Source organism: Pantherophis guttatus, chromosome 6 (assembly GCF_059756535.1).
Source record: "Pantherophis guttatus breed Tessera chromosome 6, ASM5975653v1, whole genome shotgun sequence".
In the NCBI taxonomy this organism is placed as follows: Eukaryota; Metazoa; Chordata; class Lepidosauria; order Squamata; family Colubridae; genus Pantherophis; species Pantherophis guttatus.
The window spans coordinates 86,313,779-86,336,186 of NC_142068.1; the positions used below are offsets into that span (position 1 = coordinate 86,313,779).

Here is a 22,408-nt window from a genome sequence, read left to right on the forward strand (position 1 = left end):
TTAATGACCACCACAATTCATGGCTCAATTAAGGTTATACATTGAATATGCATTTTGTAGTTCCTCATATATGTTCAGCACAGTGGTGGGTTCCTCCCGGTTCGGTCCGGTTCAGCCGAGCCAGTAGCAGTGACGATATGACATCACCGAATTGGTTCTCTTTGTTTGGGAGCTGCCCGCCCCGTTATTCTTACCTTTTATTTGGCCCCGCCCCGAATCTATTCACTGCCTCCCTAGTCCCAGCTGATTGGCTAGAAGGAAAAAAAAACTGTTTAAACTCTTGCCGCGGGGCTTGAAAGGGCCTCCCTACAGGTGATCAGTGTTAAAAGGCAGTGTGGTGGTAGACCAGTGCGCTCCAAGAACAAATGGGTAGACTGGTACACCTCTGCAAGCAGTTAAAAGCCTGATAGACCAGTACCTCTGCTAAATCCTAAAGAATTATCACATGACCATCAAACCATGCCCACAAAATAAGCCACGCCCACAGAACCAGTAGTAAAAAAATTTAGAACCCACCCCTAGTTCAGCAAATGCGCTCGCATGAGTAAACTATTGAAAGCCAATGTTCAAAAGTGGGAATTACCCACCAGTTTTCTCTCTGTGGCCTTTCCAGAAAGTGAAATCAAAACATGGTTTGTAAAAATAGAGCTGCATGACTGAAACTTCCTAGGTGTCAGCGTCCCAGCACTGACATATATAAGGAGAGGAGAAGCTTGAACTTTTGCCTACTTAATCCCTTTGAAGATTCTGTCACCTCGGAGATGGGAGGAGGGAGACATTCCTGTGATCTGATGGAGAAGGGATGAGGAAAGTGGCTTGGAAGATAGCCAATGAGACACAGAGAATTGGGGATCGGAAAGGGAGGGATTGGGGGGCAAAGGTCAGTACTGACCGCGAAAGAGCCAGGGACAGATCACTATGCTCAATAAAGAGAAAATTTCCTCAAAGATCGGCAGTTTGGAAATTCATTTATTTTGAGATAGCATCGAAACCTGAAACTAGGTTTCTTCCCGTGGAGTATCTTCAGTGTTGCACAACTGGACAGAACAAGTGAAACTGGGAAGACAACTAAGCGTGGTAACCAGATTGATGTCTATAGAGATTCTCAGTCACCCAAGTCATGGTTGTCCTAAAGGTGCTTTTTTTTCAAGAGGCAACTGGACTTCCTGGTTTTTCTTTGAAGGCGCTTCTCTTCTCTTCCTGAAGAAGCTTCTTCAGCTCTTTTTCTTTGAAGATGTTTCGCTTCTTGGATGAGAAGTGAAACGTCTTCAAAGAAAAACCAGAAAGTCCAGTTGCATCTTGAAAAAACAAGCTTTGGGACAACCAGTTTGATGGGTTTCCTGTCCTTCATTTCTTCCTCAGAGCAACATATAAGAAGCCACCCCTCATTTGTTAAACTCTTTAATAAACACTTTGTGAGGTAGACAAGTAGCCCAGCTGAGTCCTGTGGTTGGATGAGGACTTAAATCTGGCTTGCCCAGGTCTCTGTCCATCACTCTAACCACTGGGCCACACTGTTGGCAATTCTATATGCAATAGCAATAGCACTTAGACTTATATACCGCTTTACAGTGCTTTATCGCCCTCTCTGAGCAGTTTACAGAGTCAGCCTCTTGCCCCCAACAATTTGGGTCCTCATTTTATCCACCTCGGAAGAATGGAAGGTGGGATTTGAACTGCCAAATTGCAGGCAGCAGTCAGTCAGCAGAAGTAGCCTGCAATACTGCACTCTAACCACTGCGCCACCGTGGGTAGGTCATGTGGTGCTCTCAAGAGGTTATGGACTACAATTCTGTAATCCCTGATCATTGGCTATTGATCATAAGAGTTCTATCTGCCACATAAATGATTTCCTGCTAACAGTAATGATGAGATACTTCCCAGCTGAAACACACATTAGTTAGTATGCTACAATCATAACCAAAGATGCTCACACTAGTCAGTGAAAAGTAGGACCCCTAATCTAGTAGACCACGATACAGAAAAAGATGTTTCTAGAAAGAGTGCAGAGAAGATCAACAAAGATGATTAGGAGACTGGAGGCAAAAACATATGAAGAACAGTTGCAGGAATTGCTTATGTCTAGTCTAATGAAAAGAAGGATTTGGAGTGACATGATAGCAGTTTTCCAGTACTTGAGGGCCTGAAGAGGAGGTCAAGTTATTATCCAAAGGACCAGAAGGCAGGAGAAGAAGTAACAAATGGAGACTTATCAAAGAAAGATCCAACCTAGAACCAGGGAGAACGTTCCTGACAGTGAGAACAATTAATCAGTGAGCCCTGTGGTTGAAGGAGGACTAAAATTTTGTTCTTCCAGATCTCCGTCTTGCACTCTAACGGCTGGGCCAGACTGTCTGCAATTCTACTATGCAATAGTGGTGCCCCTCAAGATTACAATTTCATAATTCCTGATCATTGGTTATTTTGCCTGAAAATTATGAGAGTTGTATTCCAAAACGTCTGAAGGACATCAGAAGTTTGTCTACTGTTTAATACTTTTGTGTGAGAGAAGATCTGTTCCTATTCCATGTTCTTTAATCCCCTACTTTATCTTCCCTTCTTGGACTCTCCTTCACCCTTTCCTGTCACACATGATATGTAGGTCACCTCGAATTCCATTACAATCACAACACTAACTGCAAAAGAAGAACTCAGGACTTGGACCCAGCCATCCAACGGAAGGCTAGTCCCGTTAAAGTAGGAAAAGTCCCATAAACGACTGTAAAAAATACATCGTTTCGGGGAAGTGATAACGCATAAGCAGCGGGTGCCAAATGTGCAAAATCTCGCCCCCAAAGAATGTGTGGTTCTGGCAAATCAGCTTGCCGCTGCATTTCTGCAAATGTCACATGAGAAAGTCAGCATACAGAGAGAAGATAACTTCGTAAAGCACTTCCCATGGTTACAGTTACTAGGGAAACCACTTTCTCGAGATGTAAATATTCGCTGGCTGACTCACTCGGTCTGCATTTCAGCACCCAAGGTAAGAGAGTGGGAATAAGTATATAATGGAAACAAAGTGGTATTGCTGTTCTGCAATTTGAATTTTGTACAGAAAAACATGTGATTCGAAGGACACATGGATACATACTGTCCCAAACACTTTAAAACTGAGCTTGTGTATCTGATCTCTGCTGCAATCTGTGATACCAGGCAAAACTGCATTTAATTTAGGAAGGTGCCAAAATGCTCACATCCCACAAACCTTGACTCAAATTTTGCCCTTTTCTAGATCCAGACTTCTTCAACCTACTAGATACTGGCTAACCTCCCAAAGAAGGTATCTCTTATTTATTTCACCACCTAACAAGCAATGCATCTACCAGTTCTTCAAGTTTATTTGTACTAAGGATACCTTTGGGGGAAATGTTTATTTTTGCCTAAACCATGTGCATTGTCAATTTTCCATCTGTAATATCTCCAAATAACCTTCCTTGAGGCTCTGGATGGATGGTTGGTTGGATGGATGGATAGAAGGAAAGAAGGGAGGGAGGGAGAAAGAAGAAGGAAGGAGAAGGAAGGAAAGAAGGGGAAGGAAAGAAAGAAAGAAAGAAAGAAAGAAAGAAAGAAAGAAAGAAAGAAAGAAAGAAAGAAAGAAAGGGAAGAGCAGAGAAGGAAGACAGAAGAGGAAAGATGGATGGAAGGAAGGAAGGAAGGAAAGAAGGAAGGAAGCCCAATCAATGATGACTTCACAACAACCACAAGGTAGCTCTTTCTATAAATTGCTTTTGGTTGGTAGGCAAAATATCAAGGCAAAACCAAAGGAAAGAAATCTGGTGGACTCTCAAACAAGGAAAATGAAGGTTTAGCCCAAAGCAATGCAGTACTAAGTCAACAGGTGGCCCAGAAACAGCAGAAGCTGGAATGTCCCGGATGGCCTGTCCAGATCTTGGAGGACATGCTTTACTTCAACAAGGTTCCAAGCAAAGCAAACTGATCAAGGTTTTTTGTCTTTTGTGGGTTGTTGTTTGAACAGCAAACCTGCCGTCCCACTTCTGTGAGTGAAATCAAGTTCCTGTGTCACTTGGCATCCTTCTATAGCCAATTCCTCTGTTTCCTCCAAGTACTGGAGGAGGCCAAGAGGAAGTGGTGAGCCATGTCATCATGTCCCTTTCTTTATCTCAACTTGCCTTTCTGTTTCATGGAAGCCAATCATTGACAACTGCTGTGTGAAATTTGTGAACTCAGCAACTCCATTGAGGGAGGGACTCATGCTTGAAGCTGAGCAGAGGATCAGATTGTGTAGGGAGCTTCTCTAAAGCCGCATTATTTTTATTCCCTAAACTGAACTGAACGCAGTTCTACAGGTTTGACACCTGAAGCCCCAAAGCTTCTGTTGCTGCCTTGAGCTTGGCTCTAATCACATCTGACACTGCGATCCATGGGCAGTTTCTGGAAATGCTTTATTAGCCCTACCTTCTAGACTGGTGGGATCCCACCATGTAATCTTGTTGGCATGTTTGAAAGGGAAAAAAAGGAAAGAAACATTGTTTTGCCAAGTATCACAGCAGTGATCAAGTGCCCGGGCAATTGGTTCTGTTGGATCCAGAGACAATAAGCAACCATTAAACAAAGGGATTTTAATGGAATGGAGTGAAGTGGAGTGGAGTGGAGTGGAGTGGAAGGGAAGGGAAAGGGGAAGGGAAGAGAAGGGGAAGGGGAAGGGGAAGGGGAAGGGATTTTCATTTGTTTCCAAAAACAAAGTTCTAACCATCAGGCAAAAATCCCTGAGAGTCCCATGAAACCCTGGGAAATCCCATTAAAGAATTCTCACACCATCTTGATTGTATTTTTTTTAAAGAGCCTTTCTATTTTTAGGCTGGTTTAAAAAACACCCAATCTTACCGCTGCAGCCATTAACAAAGAGAAACCAAATCATGCAAATGAACCGACAGACTCCAATGTAGAAAGAGAGCCAAACAATCTCTTTCAAGAAACAAGAGCTGCCTTCGTGATTAAGAAAATGAAACAAAACTTCATTATTTCCCCATTTGAATAATTAAGTAGCAGTAGTTTCATGTATTGGTCTAAGAGAAGGGTGTCACATTTTCAGATTCAGATCCTTGCATTACATGTAGTCCCCAACTTACAACAGTTCATTTAGACCGCTTGAAGTACTTGGTACAATGGACATGGTATATGCAGTACAATTGGGGAAACAAAACAACCACTTCATAAGCAAATGGCCCAACATAGGAGGACAAACACATCAGGACTAGATTCAGCAGTCCATCTGCATTTAAAAAACAAAGGCCACTCTTTTGAAGACAGCAAAGTTCACATTTGGACAGAGAGGACCTCTGGTTTGAAAGAGGGGTCAAAGAGGCCAATCTATATATCCAAATTGAACAGCCCTCTCTCAACAGAAGGGGAAGGATACAACATCACCTATCTCCAGTCCTTTCAACAGTTCCAAGAAGGCTCCACACCCATTTGCACCACTCAGATGACCCTGATGACACAGATAAACCTACAGGTGGCCCCAACGACTTGCTAAAAGAATGCAAATGACCAGCTGTCTGCAAGGAGTATAAACTTTTCCATTCCCCACCATCCAGTCAGAGCTGAAGAAGCTTCTTGGATGAGAAGCGAAACGTCTTCAAAGAAAAACCAGAAAGTCCAGTTGCCTCCTGAAAAAGCTCCTTTGGGACAATCATGTTACTAAATTTAACAACTGCAGTGATTCACTTAACAAACATGGCAAGAAAAGTGGTAAAATGGGGCAAAACTCACTTAACAAATTTCTTGCTTAACAACATAAATTTTGGGCTCAATTGTGGTCGTAAGTTACCCGTATTTTGTGTTGCAACAACTACAGAATCATTGAGCCAGTAGATGATAGTGTTTCATTTGCATCTATGGTTCTGTTTGTTCTGAGGAGAGTTTCTGTTTCCTGTTAACAGTTAAGCAGTTGAGCAGTAAAGCACATGGTGACTATACATTTTATTTGTTCTGTGATGCTGTATATAAATAGAATTCCTAACACAAACTCAGTGGGGAGGCCAGATTCGCTTAACAACCATGTTGCTAACTTAACAACTGCAATGATTCCTTTAACGCCTGTGGCAAGAAAGGTCACAAAATAAGGCAAAACTCATTTAATACTATCTTACTTGTTTTGCAATAGCCAGAAGTATTTTATGGACAGTAAACAAACAGCTGTTGGTCCAGGACTACCCATAAGTAATACGGGAATACCAATAAGAATCAATTAAAAAATACACTCATGGTTGGAAAAAATGACAAAGAAATGACTTTAAACCAGAGATATTTTTATTAGGGATTTTACCAGAAATGTATAATAAAGAATTGAGATATTTAATTGTGAATGTTTTAACAGCAGCTAGAATTGTATTTGCTAAAAATTGGAAAAAAGAGAAAATACCTACTGATGATGAAGTTATTAAAAAAATTACGGAATATGCTGAAATGAGTAAATTGACATTTGAAATTAAAGAACAGGAAGATAAACAATACTTTTTGATATGGGATTTGTTTTATCAATGGCTAGATAATAAAGCATGGGGATGAAGTATGAAATATGAAATTAAGGTAATGATAAAATATATGAAGTGTTTTCTTATGGGAGATAAGCCTTTGTTAAATAATTGCTGAATGAGAATAATAATACAAAAGGATATTTAAAATTGTCAAATAAGAGACATTAAATAATTTTTAATCTTGGATATGGGATTAAACACAAAAGAATCTTAATCGATCGACACACTTTCTGTGATTGTATTGAATGATGGTTGTTTTTATGTTTTGTTATGTTTAAAAATAAAAACATTTTCCAAAAAAAAAAAGAAGAAGAAGAATCAATTAAAAAAAAAATCAGCCACCGATGGCAACTGAAGGTTCCTGAGTTCACAATTTAAAGGAAAATGTTCCTACAATTTGGAAAGCCCTGATTTACAACAAGTAACAAAACGGGGGATTTTTTTTTTATCTTTATTTTTTTTAAAAAAAAAAGTATCAGACCGATCTGCTTCATCAGCAACTTCCCATTTATTTAAAATTAGCACTCTTTCATTTAAATAGCCGTGACTTTTTTTTTTCCGTTTCCTAAAACGCAACTTTGGGTCACTCCTTGCAGGAAACCACAAGCAGACTATCTGTCATTTGCTCTGTTGAGAAAGATCAGACCAGTGAAAAGGACAAATTATGTCTCTCATGTCGGTCTTGTTCTCCTACTAGGTTACCCCTTTTATTTGTTTTGCTCTTATATTTACATCAGGGGTGGTTGAATAGTTGAATAGAATAGAGTTGGAAGGGACCTTGAAGGTCTTCTAGTCCAGCCCCCTGCTCAAGCAGGAGAACCTATACCATTTCAGATAAGTGACTGTTTAGTCTTCTTAAAAACATCCGGTGATGGAGCATCCACGATTTCTGAAGGCAAGCTGTTCCACTGGTTAACTGTCCTCACTATTAGGAAGTTTCTCCTTAATTCCAGATTGCTTCTCTCTGATTAAATTCCAACCATTGTTTCTTGTCCTGCCCTCTGGTGTTTGGGGAATAAATTGATCCCCTTTTCTTTGTAGCAGCCCCTCAAATATTGGAATACTGCTATCATGTCACCCCTAATTTTTCTTTTCTTTAGACAAAAGGGTAGGACAATTAGGACAAGAAGCAATGGGTAGAAACTAATCAAGGAGAGAAGCAACTTAAAAGAAATTTCCTGACAGTTAGAACAATTAATCAGTGGAACGACTTGCCTCCAGAAGTTGTGAATGCTCCAACACTGGAAGTTTTTAAGAAGATGTTGGATAACCATTTGTCTGAAGTGGTGTAGGGTTTCCTGCCTAAGCAGGGGGTTGGACTAGAAGACCTCCAAGGTTCCTTCCAACTCCTATTCTATTCTATTCTATTCTATTCTATTCTATTCTATTCTATTCTATTCTATTCTATTCTATCCCAAAATCTGCAGCCGTTCTTCATATGGTTTAGTTTCCAGCCCTTAGTTGCTCTTCTCTGCACTTAGTTGCTCTTCTCAGCACTTGGTCCAAAGTTTCAACATTGTTTTTGTAGTATGATGACCAAAATTAGTTGCAGTATTCCAGGTGTGGTCTAATAGGGTTTTATAAAGTGGTACTAATACTTCACGTGATCTTGATTCTATGTGTTGTGGTCCACCAGCAGCCTGCGGAGCTGGCAGCGGAGTTGGACAGTGAGGAGGCTGGGGAAGAACATGGGCCAATACTGGAGTCTGGGGAAGGCCCAGACGAGGGCTTTGCATCGGAGGCAGAGATGGGACCAGGGCCATCTGGGAGTGATGCACGGACTCCAGAGCCCCCAGAGTTGGACAGTAGAGAGGCAGAGGAACAGGAGGAGCCTGTTCCTAGTGCACGCATGCGCAGGGCTGCCAGAAGGCAAGAGCAGCTAAAGCAAAAGGGACAACTCGGGAGTAAGGCCAGGAGAAGATTGGCCCCTTCCATAAGGCTTAAAAGAGAAACAAAAGCACTTGGGCCTTTTGCAGGAAAGCAACGTTGCTGATTCTGTTTCCAGTCAGCATCTCTTGTTTGTTTCTGAACTTCATGGGGCTTTGCCAAGTAAGGTCTTTGACAGGGTGTCATAGAAGATAAAGGTTGGTGATTATCCAGAAAGACTTCTTCCGAAGGACTTGTCCTGCAACTAATTGGGACTCAGCTGGGAATGAACGTAATTCTCGGTTGTTACAATAAAATAGGGGGGTTTTGGGACTAATTGTGTATTGTAATGACCGAGTAAGCCTAAGTCACAACAGTATGCCTGTTTATACAATCCAGGATTGTATTGGCTTTTTTGGCAACGGCTGCACACTGCTGGCTCTTATTCGAATGATCATCTACTAGGACTCCAAGGTTCCTCTCACAGTCACTGTTTCTGAGCCAGGTCTCACCTAATCTGTACTTGTATCTTGGGTTTTTCCTGCCTAAACTTTGCTAATTTGTGACTCCCTTTGTTTTAAAGGAGACGGTGACCAAATTGATGTCAAAAAGAACAGAGTGAAATAGCTCCAATTCCACCTGCTGGAAAGGTCTGGATGGCAGAACCATTGTATGATGCTACTCTAAAGAAATGTAAAGTAAGTTGTCTATTACTCATCTTTTGTGTGGGGGAGTTTTACATTTTCAGGGATTTTGATTTGTTATGGTGGCGGGTGTAAATTCCACTTCTAGCACGTGTATCACACGTGCACCTAAGCAAATAAGTAGATAAATAATATTAATACAAATTGTAATTATGATGACAGTGATGATGATGATATCTCACAAAGCTTGAAGTTCCACACAGTTGTTTTCTCATTTTGAAATTCAGCAATATTGCAAGGGACATCCAGGGCGAGGCTTATAATGTGAACTCCGGCACAAACACACACAAAAAAAGCCTGATAATGGATTTAAATTCAAGTCAAGAAAGTTTGTGTATTTGGTCATCTGACCATATTGAAAAGCTATAAAACGACTAGGAGGCCGGAGCCTTTTAAAAACTTTTTTTAAAGCATTTTTTTACTACCTATTCGCCCGAGTTGATAGTAAAAAAAATGCTTTTAAAAGGTAAGAAAAAGATTCCAATGATCACACGGCACAGGTGTGATTGTCAGAGCCTTTTTTAAAACCTTTTAAAAGCATTTTTTTTACTACCGGTTCCAGCGAATAGATAGTAAAAAAATACTTTAAAAAAAGTTTTTAAAAGGCTCCAACGATCACGGCTGTACCACGTAATCGACGGAACCTTTTTTAAAACTTTTTTAAAGCATTTTTTACAACCTATTCGCCTGAGCCGGTAGTAAAAAATGCTTTTAAAAAGTTTTTAAAAAGGTTCCCACAGCTGATCACCCCCCCTGCGCTGCTCTACTTACCTTCCCAAGCCTCTTTTTGGTGCGCACTGTGCGTGCATGTGTGCAGCTTGCATTTGGTGTGCTCTGCACATATGTGCGTGTGCGCAGCACGTATTTGGTGCACGGCGCACATGCGCAGCCAGCAAACCGGTAGTAAACCAGTTCAGATTTCAACACACACGCACACACACACACGTATGTATGTATAAGGGACGCAGTGGCTCAGTGGCTAAGACGCTGAGCTTGTCGATCGAAAGGTCAGCAGTTCAGCGGTTTGAATCCCTAGCGCCGCGTTACGGGGTGAGCTCCCGTTACTTGTCCCAGCTTCCACCAACCTAGTAGTTCGAAAGCACATAAAAAATGCAAGTAGAAAAACAGGGACCACCTTTGGTGGTAAGGTAACAGCGTTCCATGCGCCTTTGGCATTTAGTCATGCTGGCCACATGACCACGGAGACGTCTTCGGACAGTTCTGGCTCTTCGGCTTTGAAACGGAGTTGAGCACCACCCCCTAGAGCCAGGAACAACTAGCACATATGTGCCAGGGGAACCTTTACACACACACACACACACACACACACACACACACACACACACACACACTTACCAGAGAAACCACTAGGATAGATATATATTCATAAGTCCTCGCTCCTATCATCAACCACAATCTGTTCTAAATGGTTTTCTTCAAAATGGCCTATCATACCAAAATTGCAGTCTTGCTAGTGATATGCAGGTTTCTTTGCTGAAGGAAGTGAGACAGAGAAGTAGGTGGGAGAGAGATACCTCGATCATGAAGGATTTAAGGGTGATCTTTCCTGTTGTGCCTGTTCATGTGTGACTGAAGTAATAGGTTTCCCTGCTATAAATATTTACGTAATAGCATTTACATCTGAAGATGCTAGATCAAGCCTACAACCTTGGCCACAATTCCTTCCAATAACACTGCAGTATTATTTGAACACACTGGAGACTGAGTTAACAGAATAACAGAATTGGAAGGGACCAGGGTGGGCTGCTAGGGGTTCGCAGCAGGGGTGAAATGCTCCCGGTTCGGACTGGATCGGGCGATCTGGTAGCGATTGTGGCAGGTGGTTCAGAGAACCAGTAGCGATGGCGGCACGAGGCTCCGCCCACCCACCCGGCTGTCATTACTTCCCACCCGGGTGTCATTACTTTTACCCTCTGCGCATGCACCGAAGGTTTTGTTCATGCACAGAGGGTCTAAGAGTGCATGTGACGCACGTGTGTACACTTCCGAACTGGTAAGGAAAGTAAGTAGATTTCACCCTTGGTTTGCAGGGGTTCAGGAGAACCTCTAGCTAAGATTCTGTGCAGTTCGGAGAACCCCCAAATCCCACTCCTGGCTGATCCTGCCCACCCCTCCCCCCTCCCCTCCCAGGAGTCCCCATGTGGCCCATTTTGGATGCAGGTAAGCGCAGGGCACACATGGAGTCTCAGGGAGGGCAAAAAACAGGCCATTTCAGGCCTCCAGAGGGCCCCCCGAGCTTGGGGAGGCCATTTTCGTCCTCCCAGATGCTCCAGGAAAGCCTCTGAAGCCCTGGGGGGGGGCAAAAACACCTCCCCCTGCCATGATGCAGGAGGCCGACTAGGCCATGCCCACCATGGCCATGCCTACCCAGCAACCGGGCAGAGAACCCCTTACTAAAACTTTTGAAGCCCACCCCTGGAAGGGACCTTGGAGATCTTCTAGTCCAACCCCCTGCTCAAGGAGGAAAGTCTATTATCATTTCAGACAAAGGGTAGTCCAATCTCTTCTTAAAAACCTTCAGCGGTGGAGCACCCACAACTTCTGAAGGCAAGCCATTCCACTGATTAATTGTCCTCACTGTTAGGAAGTTTCTTCTTAGTTCTAGATTGCTTTCTCTCCTTGATTAGTTTCCATTAGTTGCTTCTTATCCTGCCTTCAAGTGCTTTGGAGAATAAATTGACCCCATCTCTTCTTTGTAGCAGCCTCTCAAATACTGGCACACTGCTATCATGTCACCCCTGGTCCTTCTTTTCATTAAACTAGATATAATCAGTTCCTGCAACCATTCTTTGTATATTTTAGCATCTTTTTAGAGTCTCAGAGTTCTCCACCTCTTAGACAAGTAATTGGATTCAACCAGTGATGGGATCCTCCCGGTTTGGTGATTGTGTGATTTGCATGTGTAAGCGCACTTCGCGTGTTACTTCGGAGGAGTAACACAGCTGATTAGTGTGGCAAACTGCTCTACCACATGAATCAGCTGAGAAGATAAAGGTAGGAAAATAGCACGGGCGAGCAAGTGGGCCCATCTGATTGACGGGGTGAACCGGTTTGCTCCCAGCTAATCGTTGGAGCTACCGGTTCACCCAAACCGGTCTAAGCCGGTAGAATACCACCCCTGGGTTCAACCAATTTACCTCTCTCCAAATTCACTACATAGTTGTTGTTGTTTTTTAAATCATCTAAGATTTTCTTCCAAAAACACTTGAAACATAACTGATATTTGTTTCTGTTTTACCAAAAAAACAAAAAAAAATGCTTTTCTCACTGCTATATCATCCTTGAGCAAAAAAAACAAAAAACAAAAACAAAAACAGAGCCTTTGGTGAGTAAAAAAAAAAAAAAAGTTCGACTTCTTTTCCAGGTAATTAAACTTTACCATTGCTAATTTAAACAGCCTTCTAATCAACTAAAATTGGTAGCAAATCAACGAAAGCAATTAAAACATATCCAGTAGCTGTAATTGCAAATGTTTGCTGAATTGTCAGCCTCCGATGCACCCAGATGAAGGAGAAGCTACAAAAATAAAACAGATAAAGTTGTAGTGGGACAAAAACCTTGGAGTACTCATCTCAAATGATCTAAGTGCCAGAGCCCACTGTAACAACATTGCCAAAAAGGGACTTAAGAGTTGTTAACCTAATCTTGTGAAGCTTCTTCTCTGGTAATATTGTACTGTATTGTAAAATCAGGTATTTTCATAACAGAGATGTTTTTATTTACGATTAATGTTCAAATTATTTTTAATTTATTGTATGTCTATTGCTGGTCAATGACCATAATAATAAAATTTCATTCTTTATTCTATTCTTTATTCTCTGGTAATATTGTACTGCAAATTAGGGCATACAAAACCTTTGCTAGACCAATTCTTGAACACAGCTCATCTGCTTGGAACCCGGACTGCATATCGGACATTAATACCCTGTTTCCCCTAAAATAAGATATCCCCTGATAATATGCCCAATTGGGCTTTTGAGCGCATGTACTAAAATAAGCCCTCCCCTGAAAATAAGCCCTCCCCGAAAATATTTAAACGCATGTGCAGTCGGTCCCCGCCATTTCCTCTGGTTTCCTCCATGCACCCCAAAATAATAAGACCTCCCTGAAAATAAGGCCAAGCACTTATTTCGGGATTAAAAAATATATACTGCTCAAAAAAATAAAGGGAACACAAGCAGAAGACATCCGAAATCTGAATGAATGAAATAGCCTTATTAAATACTTTGTTCTTTACATACAGTAGTTTATACACTGCTCAAACAACTAAAGGGAACACAAAACTACTGTATGTAACAAACAAAGTATTTAATAAGGCTATTTCATTCATTCAGATCTCGGATGTCTTCTGCTTGTGTTCCCTTTATTTTTTTGAGCAGTGTATAAGACAGGGTCTACTTTTCGGGAAACACGGTACAACTGAGCGAGTCCAGAGGTATTTCCATTCCTCTGTTCACAACAGAATACCTTATACCACCAGACTTGAAATTTTGGGCTTAGACAACTTAGAACTATGCCGTCTTCGGTCTGACCTAAGCATAGTACATAAAATTTTCTGCTACAATGTCCTACCTGTCAATGACTATTTCAGCTTCAACCACAACAATACATGAGCACACAATAGATACAAACTTAAGGTAAACCACTCCAAACTCGATTGCACAAAATACGACTTCACCAACAGAGTGGTCAATGCCTGGAATGCACTACCTGACTCTGTGGTTACATCCCCAAACCCCCAAAACTTTAACCTTAGACTGTCTATTGTTGATCTCACCCCATTCCTAAGAGGTCTTTAAGGGGCATGCATAAGCACTCCAACATACCTACCATCCCTGTCCTAATGTTCCCTTTTATTCGTATCCTTATCCTGTATTCATAATCATGTTTATACTTGTATCTGTTATCTAATACATGCTTGACAAAATAAATAAATTAAAAAAATTAAAAAAACAACAACAATATTATTAAATGAGATGGAGTTGAGATAGCAGAAGCAATTTTAAGTCTGAAACTTCCCACCAACATGTCTATGGAGGTTCTCAGTCATCCAGGTAATGGTGGTTTTTCAAGAGGCAACTGGACATTCTTGTTTTTCTTTGAAGATGCTCCTTTTCTCATCCAAGAACTGAAGGAGCTCCTTGGATGAGAAGTGAAACACCTTCAAAGAAAAACAAAATCCAGTTGCCTTTTGAAAAAAACACCTTTGGGATATCTCACCAATAGTTGCATCAATTTTAAGCAAAATTAAATCTACTACACACTTCCAAAAGATATTTATACACATGCAGAGCTTTTTTTTTTTTCCAAAGGGGCATTTTAAAACTTTGGGAAAACTGCTGATAAAAACTCCCTATAAATTTCCTTTCTTTTAGATGAGGTACACCAACCATCTATATCTTCTAAGCCAGGGGTCTGCAACCTTAAACACTCAAAGAGCCATTTGGACCCATTTCCCACAGAAAAGAAAACACCGGGAGCCACAAAACCCTTCCCATGCCTGACTGTTTCTTGATTGGCCACAAAACTAACATATGTAGTTGAATTAAATGTTCTGTTTTCTTCTGAAACTTTTCTTTTCTTGGATTTATCCATGGTTGGCCTACCGGGGGTTGAAAAGCTCAATAAATTGTGTGCCGGCGCATGTCACACATTGGTGGTTGTGACACACATTTTGAGTGACAGGGAGCCGCAGCAGAGAGATGAAAGAGCCACATGCGGCTCCAGAGCCGCAGGTTGCTGACCCCTGTTCTAAGCCTTTAATCAAACTTCTTGCTTTTCTATGACCTGTTCTTCTTCAAAAGTCATATATCTGAAAGCCAAGACCAAAGAGTAGCTCAAGTCTTAGGGGCCAGATTATTTTTCAGTATATGTTTGTTTCTTTCTAGTTGAAGTCTGTAAGCACAAGTAATTTTGCCTAACTCCTGTTTCTTGCTGTTTCGAGTCTATTTTGAATGAGAACAACCAACCCGTGGAACAGCTTGCCTTCAGAAGTTGTGGGAGCTTCATCATTGGAGGCTTTTCAAGAATACTGGACTGCCATCTGTAGGGTCTAGGGTGTAGGGTCTCCTGCCTGGGCAGGGGGTTGGACTTGATCATCTACAAGGTCCCTTCCAACTCTGTTAATCTATATATGTTGCTGAGATTCCTGCAGAAAATTCCTGCTTCAATATTTTCATCCATACAGTAGATGGATTCACAATTGGCTGACCAACCAAACTCTGTGTAGTCCTCAATGGAACTACATCTAAATGGAGGGAAGTATGCATTGGGGTATCTCAGTTCCGTCTTGTGCCCAATACTCTTCATAAATGATCTAGACAAGATCAAATCAAATTTGCAGAAGGTAATACTTTGGAAAATAAGCTCAAGATCCAGAATGATCTTGATAGATTTGACCATTGGACCCTTTCCAACAAGATGCAATTCAGTGGTGAGAAAAATTAAGATCCTGCAGCGAGTTGTCCTGTGGCGAGTAGGCCATGACAAATTGTCCTATCGCAAGTGGGCCATGGTGAGTTGGCTATGTTAATTGTCTGTGGTGAGTTGGCTGTGGTGAGTTGGCTGTGGTGAGCACCTATAAATTCCAATTTATAGGTGCTTCTCCATTAAGAAGAGATTGGACAACCATCTGGCTTGGCTGGTGTAATGTCTCTAGTTCAATTCCCTTGAGCAGGAGATTGGACTAGAAGACCTCTGTCTCTTCCAGCTCTATGATTCTACTTAGCCAGAAAAAGAAAAAAAGAAAGAACTGACAGGCAAGTGTTGAGTCATCTCAGAACCCAGAAAGTGTGAAGTCCAAAAATCCTCCTAGCCACAAGTTGCATCACATGACCTCTACGTAGTGGAAATCTGTCGGCGTCGTGGTTTCCTGACTCCCAGGGAAAACCCATGTGACAACCTAAGTATATACAAAAACATCATTGTGATTCCTACATAGAGCAGTAGACTAAATCGCAGCTAAAAACTAATAGAGCTGATTTGAAAAACCAGGAATGCTTTATTGGGATTGCTGAAGGCTTAAGTCCCAGGTAAGGATTTATAAATCCTTATAATAAGAAATTATAAATATCACCTTTCTTTTTACTCCTGAGCACAGAACATGAAAAGCAACAGCACAATGAGGATTATAATTGCACTCAACAATGAACTAAAGGGCTACCATCAGTGAGCTGTTGGACAATATTACTTGGTCTGTTGTGTGGATGTTTGGGTGGTTTAGGGATGGAGAATTGTGGTGGATGGGAGTGTGTTTGGGGATTGTTATGTGTGTTGGAACTGGTCTTTGGGTGTAAAGTGAATTTCATTGTATGGGTGTTCTGTGTATACACATACAATGACAATAAAGTTGTTGTTATTATTATAAATTTAAAACCATTTCAGCCATCAGGACCAACCAAGGGAGTCAGGAAAGTAATTTAGGAGGTTGTAAAGGAGATGATTTTTCAAAGAGAAAGTTAGTTTCAGCACAAACTCTAGCTAAGATCATAGCAGTTTTAAAAAACGATTATTATTTATTGTACATTTATAATGGAAGTTATAAATAATGCATCAAAATAATGTAGAAGGTGGCAAATGGACAGAAAAGATACTGTTTGCATTTTCAGAATTATCTTTATATATGTTCATTGTGAGTCAGATTGCATTATGATACATTATTTTTTTATTTTTTATTATTATATCATTATTTTTAATCCGTGTGCTTGATTCTGAAATCCTGAGATGTAGATCAGTGGTGGGATTCAAATTTTTTTACTACCGGTTCTGTGGGCATGGCTTAGTGGGCATGGCATGGCTTGGTGGGTGTGGCAGGGGAAGGTTACTGAAAAATCCCCATTTCCTACCAATCAGCTGGGACTCGGGAGGCAGAGATTAGATGGGGGTGGGGCCAGTCAGAGGTGGATTTAACGGTTCTCCAAACTACTCAAAATTTCTACTACTGGTTCTCCTGCTGAATACCACCTCTGATGTAGACCAAATATAGGGAAGATAAATTGTGGGCCAAATGATCACAGGAACCCAGAATTCAATTTGGTTTGTACAAAAAAAAAAAAAACCATCAGTAACACTTCCATTGTCTTTTATTGAATATAAAAGCAAATTTATAAGTAAATTTGCCAGTAAAAAACCCAGTTTTGATATGGCAATGTGAGAGCAGAGTCTAATAAGTTAAAACTACAAATGAAGAAATCCACTTTAAACTATTTTTAACTCCGTAGATTAAAATTGACTGCCAATTTATCATAATTGCCTCTTATTTAGTGGTTAATATTAAAAGTAACAAAATATGTTTGCTGATTTACCAATAGCTTTCTCAAACAGCTATTTATTCTTTCTATAGTTCTTCTTGATAATAGGTTGTGTATTCCTTTACAGATTCTCTTATATACTACATATTCATCACTTAGAGCAACTTTTTAATTTTCTAGGCAATTATTTGCAGGGAAATATTTGGGGCAAAGGAAATGTATTCGGATTTAAAGTGCTCATCCTGTTAAACCCAAGCTAACATATTCAAATAGCAAGTAACACCTTCTTAAAAAATTGTGAACTGTGGTTGATTGTGAACTTCCTTGCTGATATTTGTAGCTACAATTGCACCAATGACACAATTCAGTCAGTTGGAACAGCGGATTAATTTCTTAAAACAGAATATAAATTGATGGTTAGCAGTGGGTGACTACATCATCGTAGCTAATGCAATGGATTTCCGTCTGTCTGTCGGCACTGTGCTTTCAAATGAAAAACACACTTTGTGATAGACAGCACACGGCAAGATGTTGTGTTAACCTTGCGTTCTTGTTCTACAAGCGATAGAGAATGAAAAAGAAGCAGTGTTCGGTGTCAGGGTTCCAAGTAACACCCCCAATGAAAGAAGATTCTGAGGCTGGAAGTTCCTCAAAGTTCCATTTTATTAGAGATGTCATTTTGGCACCAGAGGTGGTATTCAGCCAGTTTAGACTGATTTGCCCGAACCAGTAGCGGAAATCATGGGTCCGCCCACCCTCCCCAGTTCTATACCATCCTATTTAGGCACGTTTTTGAGGCCAGGTGCATGCGCAGAACCAATAGTAACATAATGTGAAACCCACCGCTGATTGGCACATGTGGGAAAACCCAAATCTGAAAGTGTCCAGGTTTTCTGCACCCAAAAGAAAGTCCAAGTCCCTTCTCCTGCACCTACATGTCCATCACATGGTCCAATCAATGCATTGTCCCATCTGGAGATGCCTCCAAGTCACACCACTCCAGGTGCAGGCTGAATATCCTTGACTCCCAGAGAAAAGAATGTTGTTATGGCTAGATATCTCTACAACTCCATTGCAATCCCCCTTCCCAGTTTCCCACTGCATTAAATGTGGCAGCCCTGAAGATCCAAAGAAAAAGATGGCCTCCAGGGCTGACAGTTGGAACATAACATTTTAATCCCAAAGGAATTCAGCTACATTTGCAAATGTGGAACCAAATTGTTGCTGTTGGTAGTAATAATAATAATTACAGATAATCCTTGTTTTATGACCATTATTAAGCATTCATAGTTATGACTGATCTCCCAAAAGGTAGTTATGGCCTGGTGCCAAAGATCTGATGCCCCCTCCCACATATTCACATGACTGCTGTCAGAAATAACTGACAGTTGTTTGCAGCATCCTATGGCCACACAAATGTGATCTGTTTTTCGCAAAAACTGGCATTTACTTCCGTTTTTTGTCAAAAATGCCCACTAGCAAACGATGGGTTCTTTTAACAACTGCAGTGTTTGCTTAATGACTGCAGATTTGCTTAATGGCTGAGCAATTCACTTAACAACCACTGCAAAAAAAATGGTAAAATCAGGCCATCGTTCACATGACAATGCAGCTTAAGACCAGTGCAACTTGTGACACCATTACGGTCATAAGTCAAGGACTACCTGCACTGCTATTAAACATACAAGTAACCTTGTTGGAAAGTATCATGTCTGATGTATTTGTATGCCTGGAGTAGCAGAGGTTGAGCCTGTAAAGTGGCAGGGATTCAAAACCGTTTCATTCTCCTTGATGAGGGATCTAGCAATCGCAATAGCACTTAGATTTATATACCGCTTCACGGTGCTTTACAACCCTCTCTAAGCGTTTTACAGAGTCAGCCTATTGTCCCCAACAATTTGGGCCCTCATTTTACCAACCTCGGAAGGCTGGAAGGCTGAGTCAATCTTGAGCTGGTCAGGATCGAACTCCTGGCAGTGAGCTGTGAGTTAACCTGCAATACCGGCATTCTAACCACTGCGCCACCACATTTCTTCTAACAGAACATACTTTGAGTGAATGAACATGGAGGCAGGGTTAGGCAGAGAAATGAGGGCATTTTTCCTCTGTAATTTGTGTTTCATCAGAATAGGGCAATTCCAAGTCCCTACCAAGACTTAGCTTTGGAATCAAGTTCTTGTGCGAGAATGAACTCTTTAGAATTTAGAAGAAAATGTTAGGCAATAAGAGAATCAGTTTTGTCTAGGAATTTAAGCAGTGGTGGGATTCAGCTGGTTCGGGCCGGTTCGGGATAACTGGTTGTTAGATTGCTGGCTGGCCCCACCCCCTCCCTTCCCTGCCTCTTCCAGGAGTTCCCACGTGCCACAGTTTGGCTCCCAGGTAAATGCAGGGAGGTCTACTAGGCCCAAAATGGGGTGTGGGAGGTGCAGCACAGCCTCCCCCCTGGCCAATTTTTGCTCCCAGGAGGCTGCAGGGAGGCATACTAGGCCCAAAACAGGGTGCGAGGGATGTGGCGCCCCCCACAGCCCGTTTTTGCTCCCAGGGAGGTGCAGGAGGCCAAGTGCTGCCTGTCACACACCCTGGCCACGCCCACCCTCCGGTCATTAGGGCAGAGAACCGGTTGTTAAATTATTTGAATCCCACCACTGGATTAAAGACAGTAGGTTAGAAATCAGAAGATTTGTGAGTTCAAGTCCTGCCTTAGCCATGAAAAGCAACTGGATGACTTTGGGTCAATCACCAGGAGATGGTGAGTTCTAGTCCCACCTTAGGCAGGAAAGCTGGCAGGGTGACTTTGGACCAATCACCAGGAGACAATGAGTTCTAGTTCTGCCTTAGCATGAAAGGCAGCTTAGTGACCTTGGGCCAGTCACTCTCTGTCAAACCAACCCACCTCACAGGGTTGTGGGAAAAACAGGAGGAGGAAGGTTTGTTGCATATGTCTGCCACTTTTGAGTTCTTTGTAAAAAGGATAAAGACAGGCTATAAATACACAAATAAATAAAAACCTCTTCTGAGAAACTATAATCCCTCCTGACCTACTTAGTGTTAAAAGGTTTTCTATAGAAGTGAAGTCAGCTGCTATAGTCCCCTTGTTAGAAATTAAATACTGAGAGCCCCATCGCTATCCTTCTCCCTCCCAAATTTTAGAAGTGGTAGATATCTGTTCAGTTCTTTAACATTAAAGATGTTAAATGCCATTGGGTTATACATTAAGAGCCATGGTGGTGCAGTGGTTAGAATGCAGTATTGCAGGCAAACTCTGCCCACAGTTCTGGAGTTCAATCCTGACCAGCTCAAGGTTGACTCAGCCTTCCATCCTTCCGAGGTTGGGAAAATGAGGTCCCAGATTGTTGGAGGCGATACGCTGACTCTATAAACTGCTTAGAGAGGGCCATGAAACACTATGAAGCGGTATATAAGTGCTATTGCTACTGCTATTGCCTAAGCCTTCCATCCTTCCAAGATGGGTAAAATGAGGGCCCAGATTGGTGGGAGCGATACGCTGACTCTATAAACTGCTTAGAGAGGGCTGTAAAAGCACTGTGAAGTGGTATATAAATCTAAGGGCTATTGCTATTGCTATTGACTCAGCCTTCCATCCAGTGGTGGAATTCAATTTTTTTGAGTACCGGTTCTGTGGGCGTGGCAGGGGAAGGATACTACAAAATCTCTATTCCCACCCCACTCCATGGGAAGGATACTGCAAAATCTCCTTTCCCACCCCACTCTGAGACCAGCCAGAGGTGGTATTTGCCAGTTCTCCGAACTACTCAAAATTTCTGCTACTGGTTCTCCAGAACCTGTCAGAACCTGCTGAATAGTACCACTGCTTCCATCCCTCAGAGGTTGGTAAAATGAGGACTTAGATTGTTGGGGGCAATATGGTGACTCTGTAAACCCCTCAGAGAGTGCTGTAAAGCACTGTGGAGTGGTATATAAGTCTAAGTGCTATTGCTATTGCTGTTGAGCCTTCCATCCTTCCACTCAAGACTGACTCAGTCTGCCATCCTTCTGAAGTCAGTGAAATGAGGACCCAGATTGTTGGGGGCAATATGCTGACTCTGTAAACCGCTTAGAGAGGGCTGTAAAGCACTATGAAGCAGTATATACATCTAAGTACTTTTGCTTTGGTACATGAAGGGTTAGGGTTAAACTGGGATCGACCCAAAATTTATGCTTCATTTCAAACAGAATCTATTCAGAGGATCCACATCGTCAAGCATTTCAAACATATCACAGTTTGCTTTAGGCAGATTTTAGCTGCCACTACATAGTTTCTTCTTGGTTTTTTTGGGGGGGGGGAATATGCTGCATTTTATTACAAAAAAAGGAGGAGGGAAGTGACATATAGGAACAAAATAAACATCAGCTTCTTGTGATGCCACATCAAGTAGGTGTTGTTAGATATGACTGAGTGGGTGTGGGAGGCTTGACTAAGCCTGATGGGTTACTATCTGTGTCAAGTCATGCATCCCATAATGAAGCTGAGCCAACTGATTGATGAGGGAGAGGAGTAAATAAAAAGGGACTTGCAAGATGTCTGCAGTTACAGATTATGACCGCTTTTTGCTGGGAGTCACCCTGCCCACATTAGCTCAGCTGCTGACTGTCCTGTAAGTTTGGACCTCAGACTGCTGCTCCTTCTCAAGGATTGTAAGTATGTTTTCAATTTAAAGAAAAATTTGCAATTGATCCTGGCACTGCTTTGGAACGCAGAGCTGCAAATCGGCGGTACTGATCATATTAGAAGAAGAATTAGCTAGCTCTTTTTCAATAGAAATTCTGGATGTTTCCCCATTGGGGATTTCTACTGTAATTTTGCTCGAGGCTGTGGACTATGATAAAGAGGAAGTTCTGGAAATAGGTGTGCAGGAAGAGTTTATACCAGGAACCTAGAGTCTTTTTTTTTTGTTGTTTGCTTTAAAGCCTGGAGAAATTGTGCCAAGTGCTGCTTGAGTTGTGCCTAAACAAATGTCTTTCATCTCAGTTGGGTGACGTGATATTCACCCGAAAGTATTGTTTTACCTTACAAAGGTGGAGACTAAATTTCTTGCTGGAATGTAGA

The 22,408-nt window shown here is 41.6% G+C and overlaps 1 protein-coding gene across 1 annotated transcript in view; it reads left to right on the forward strand.

Moving 5' to 3' along the window:
* Nucleotides 1-22,408, forward strand: part of RASGEF1A (RasGEF domain family member 1A) — a 260,770-nt gene that overhangs the window by 149,266 nt on the left and 89,096 nt on the right. The window contains exon 2 of the mRNA XM_034424908.3: nucleotides 8,950-9,064. Within this exon, the coding sequence (XP_034280799.2) occupies nucleotides 9,023-9,064 (42 nt within the window). The 5' untranslated portion in view covers nucleotides 8,950-9,022. The remainder of the gene's footprint in view (nucleotides 1-8,949; nucleotides 9,065-22,408) is intronic.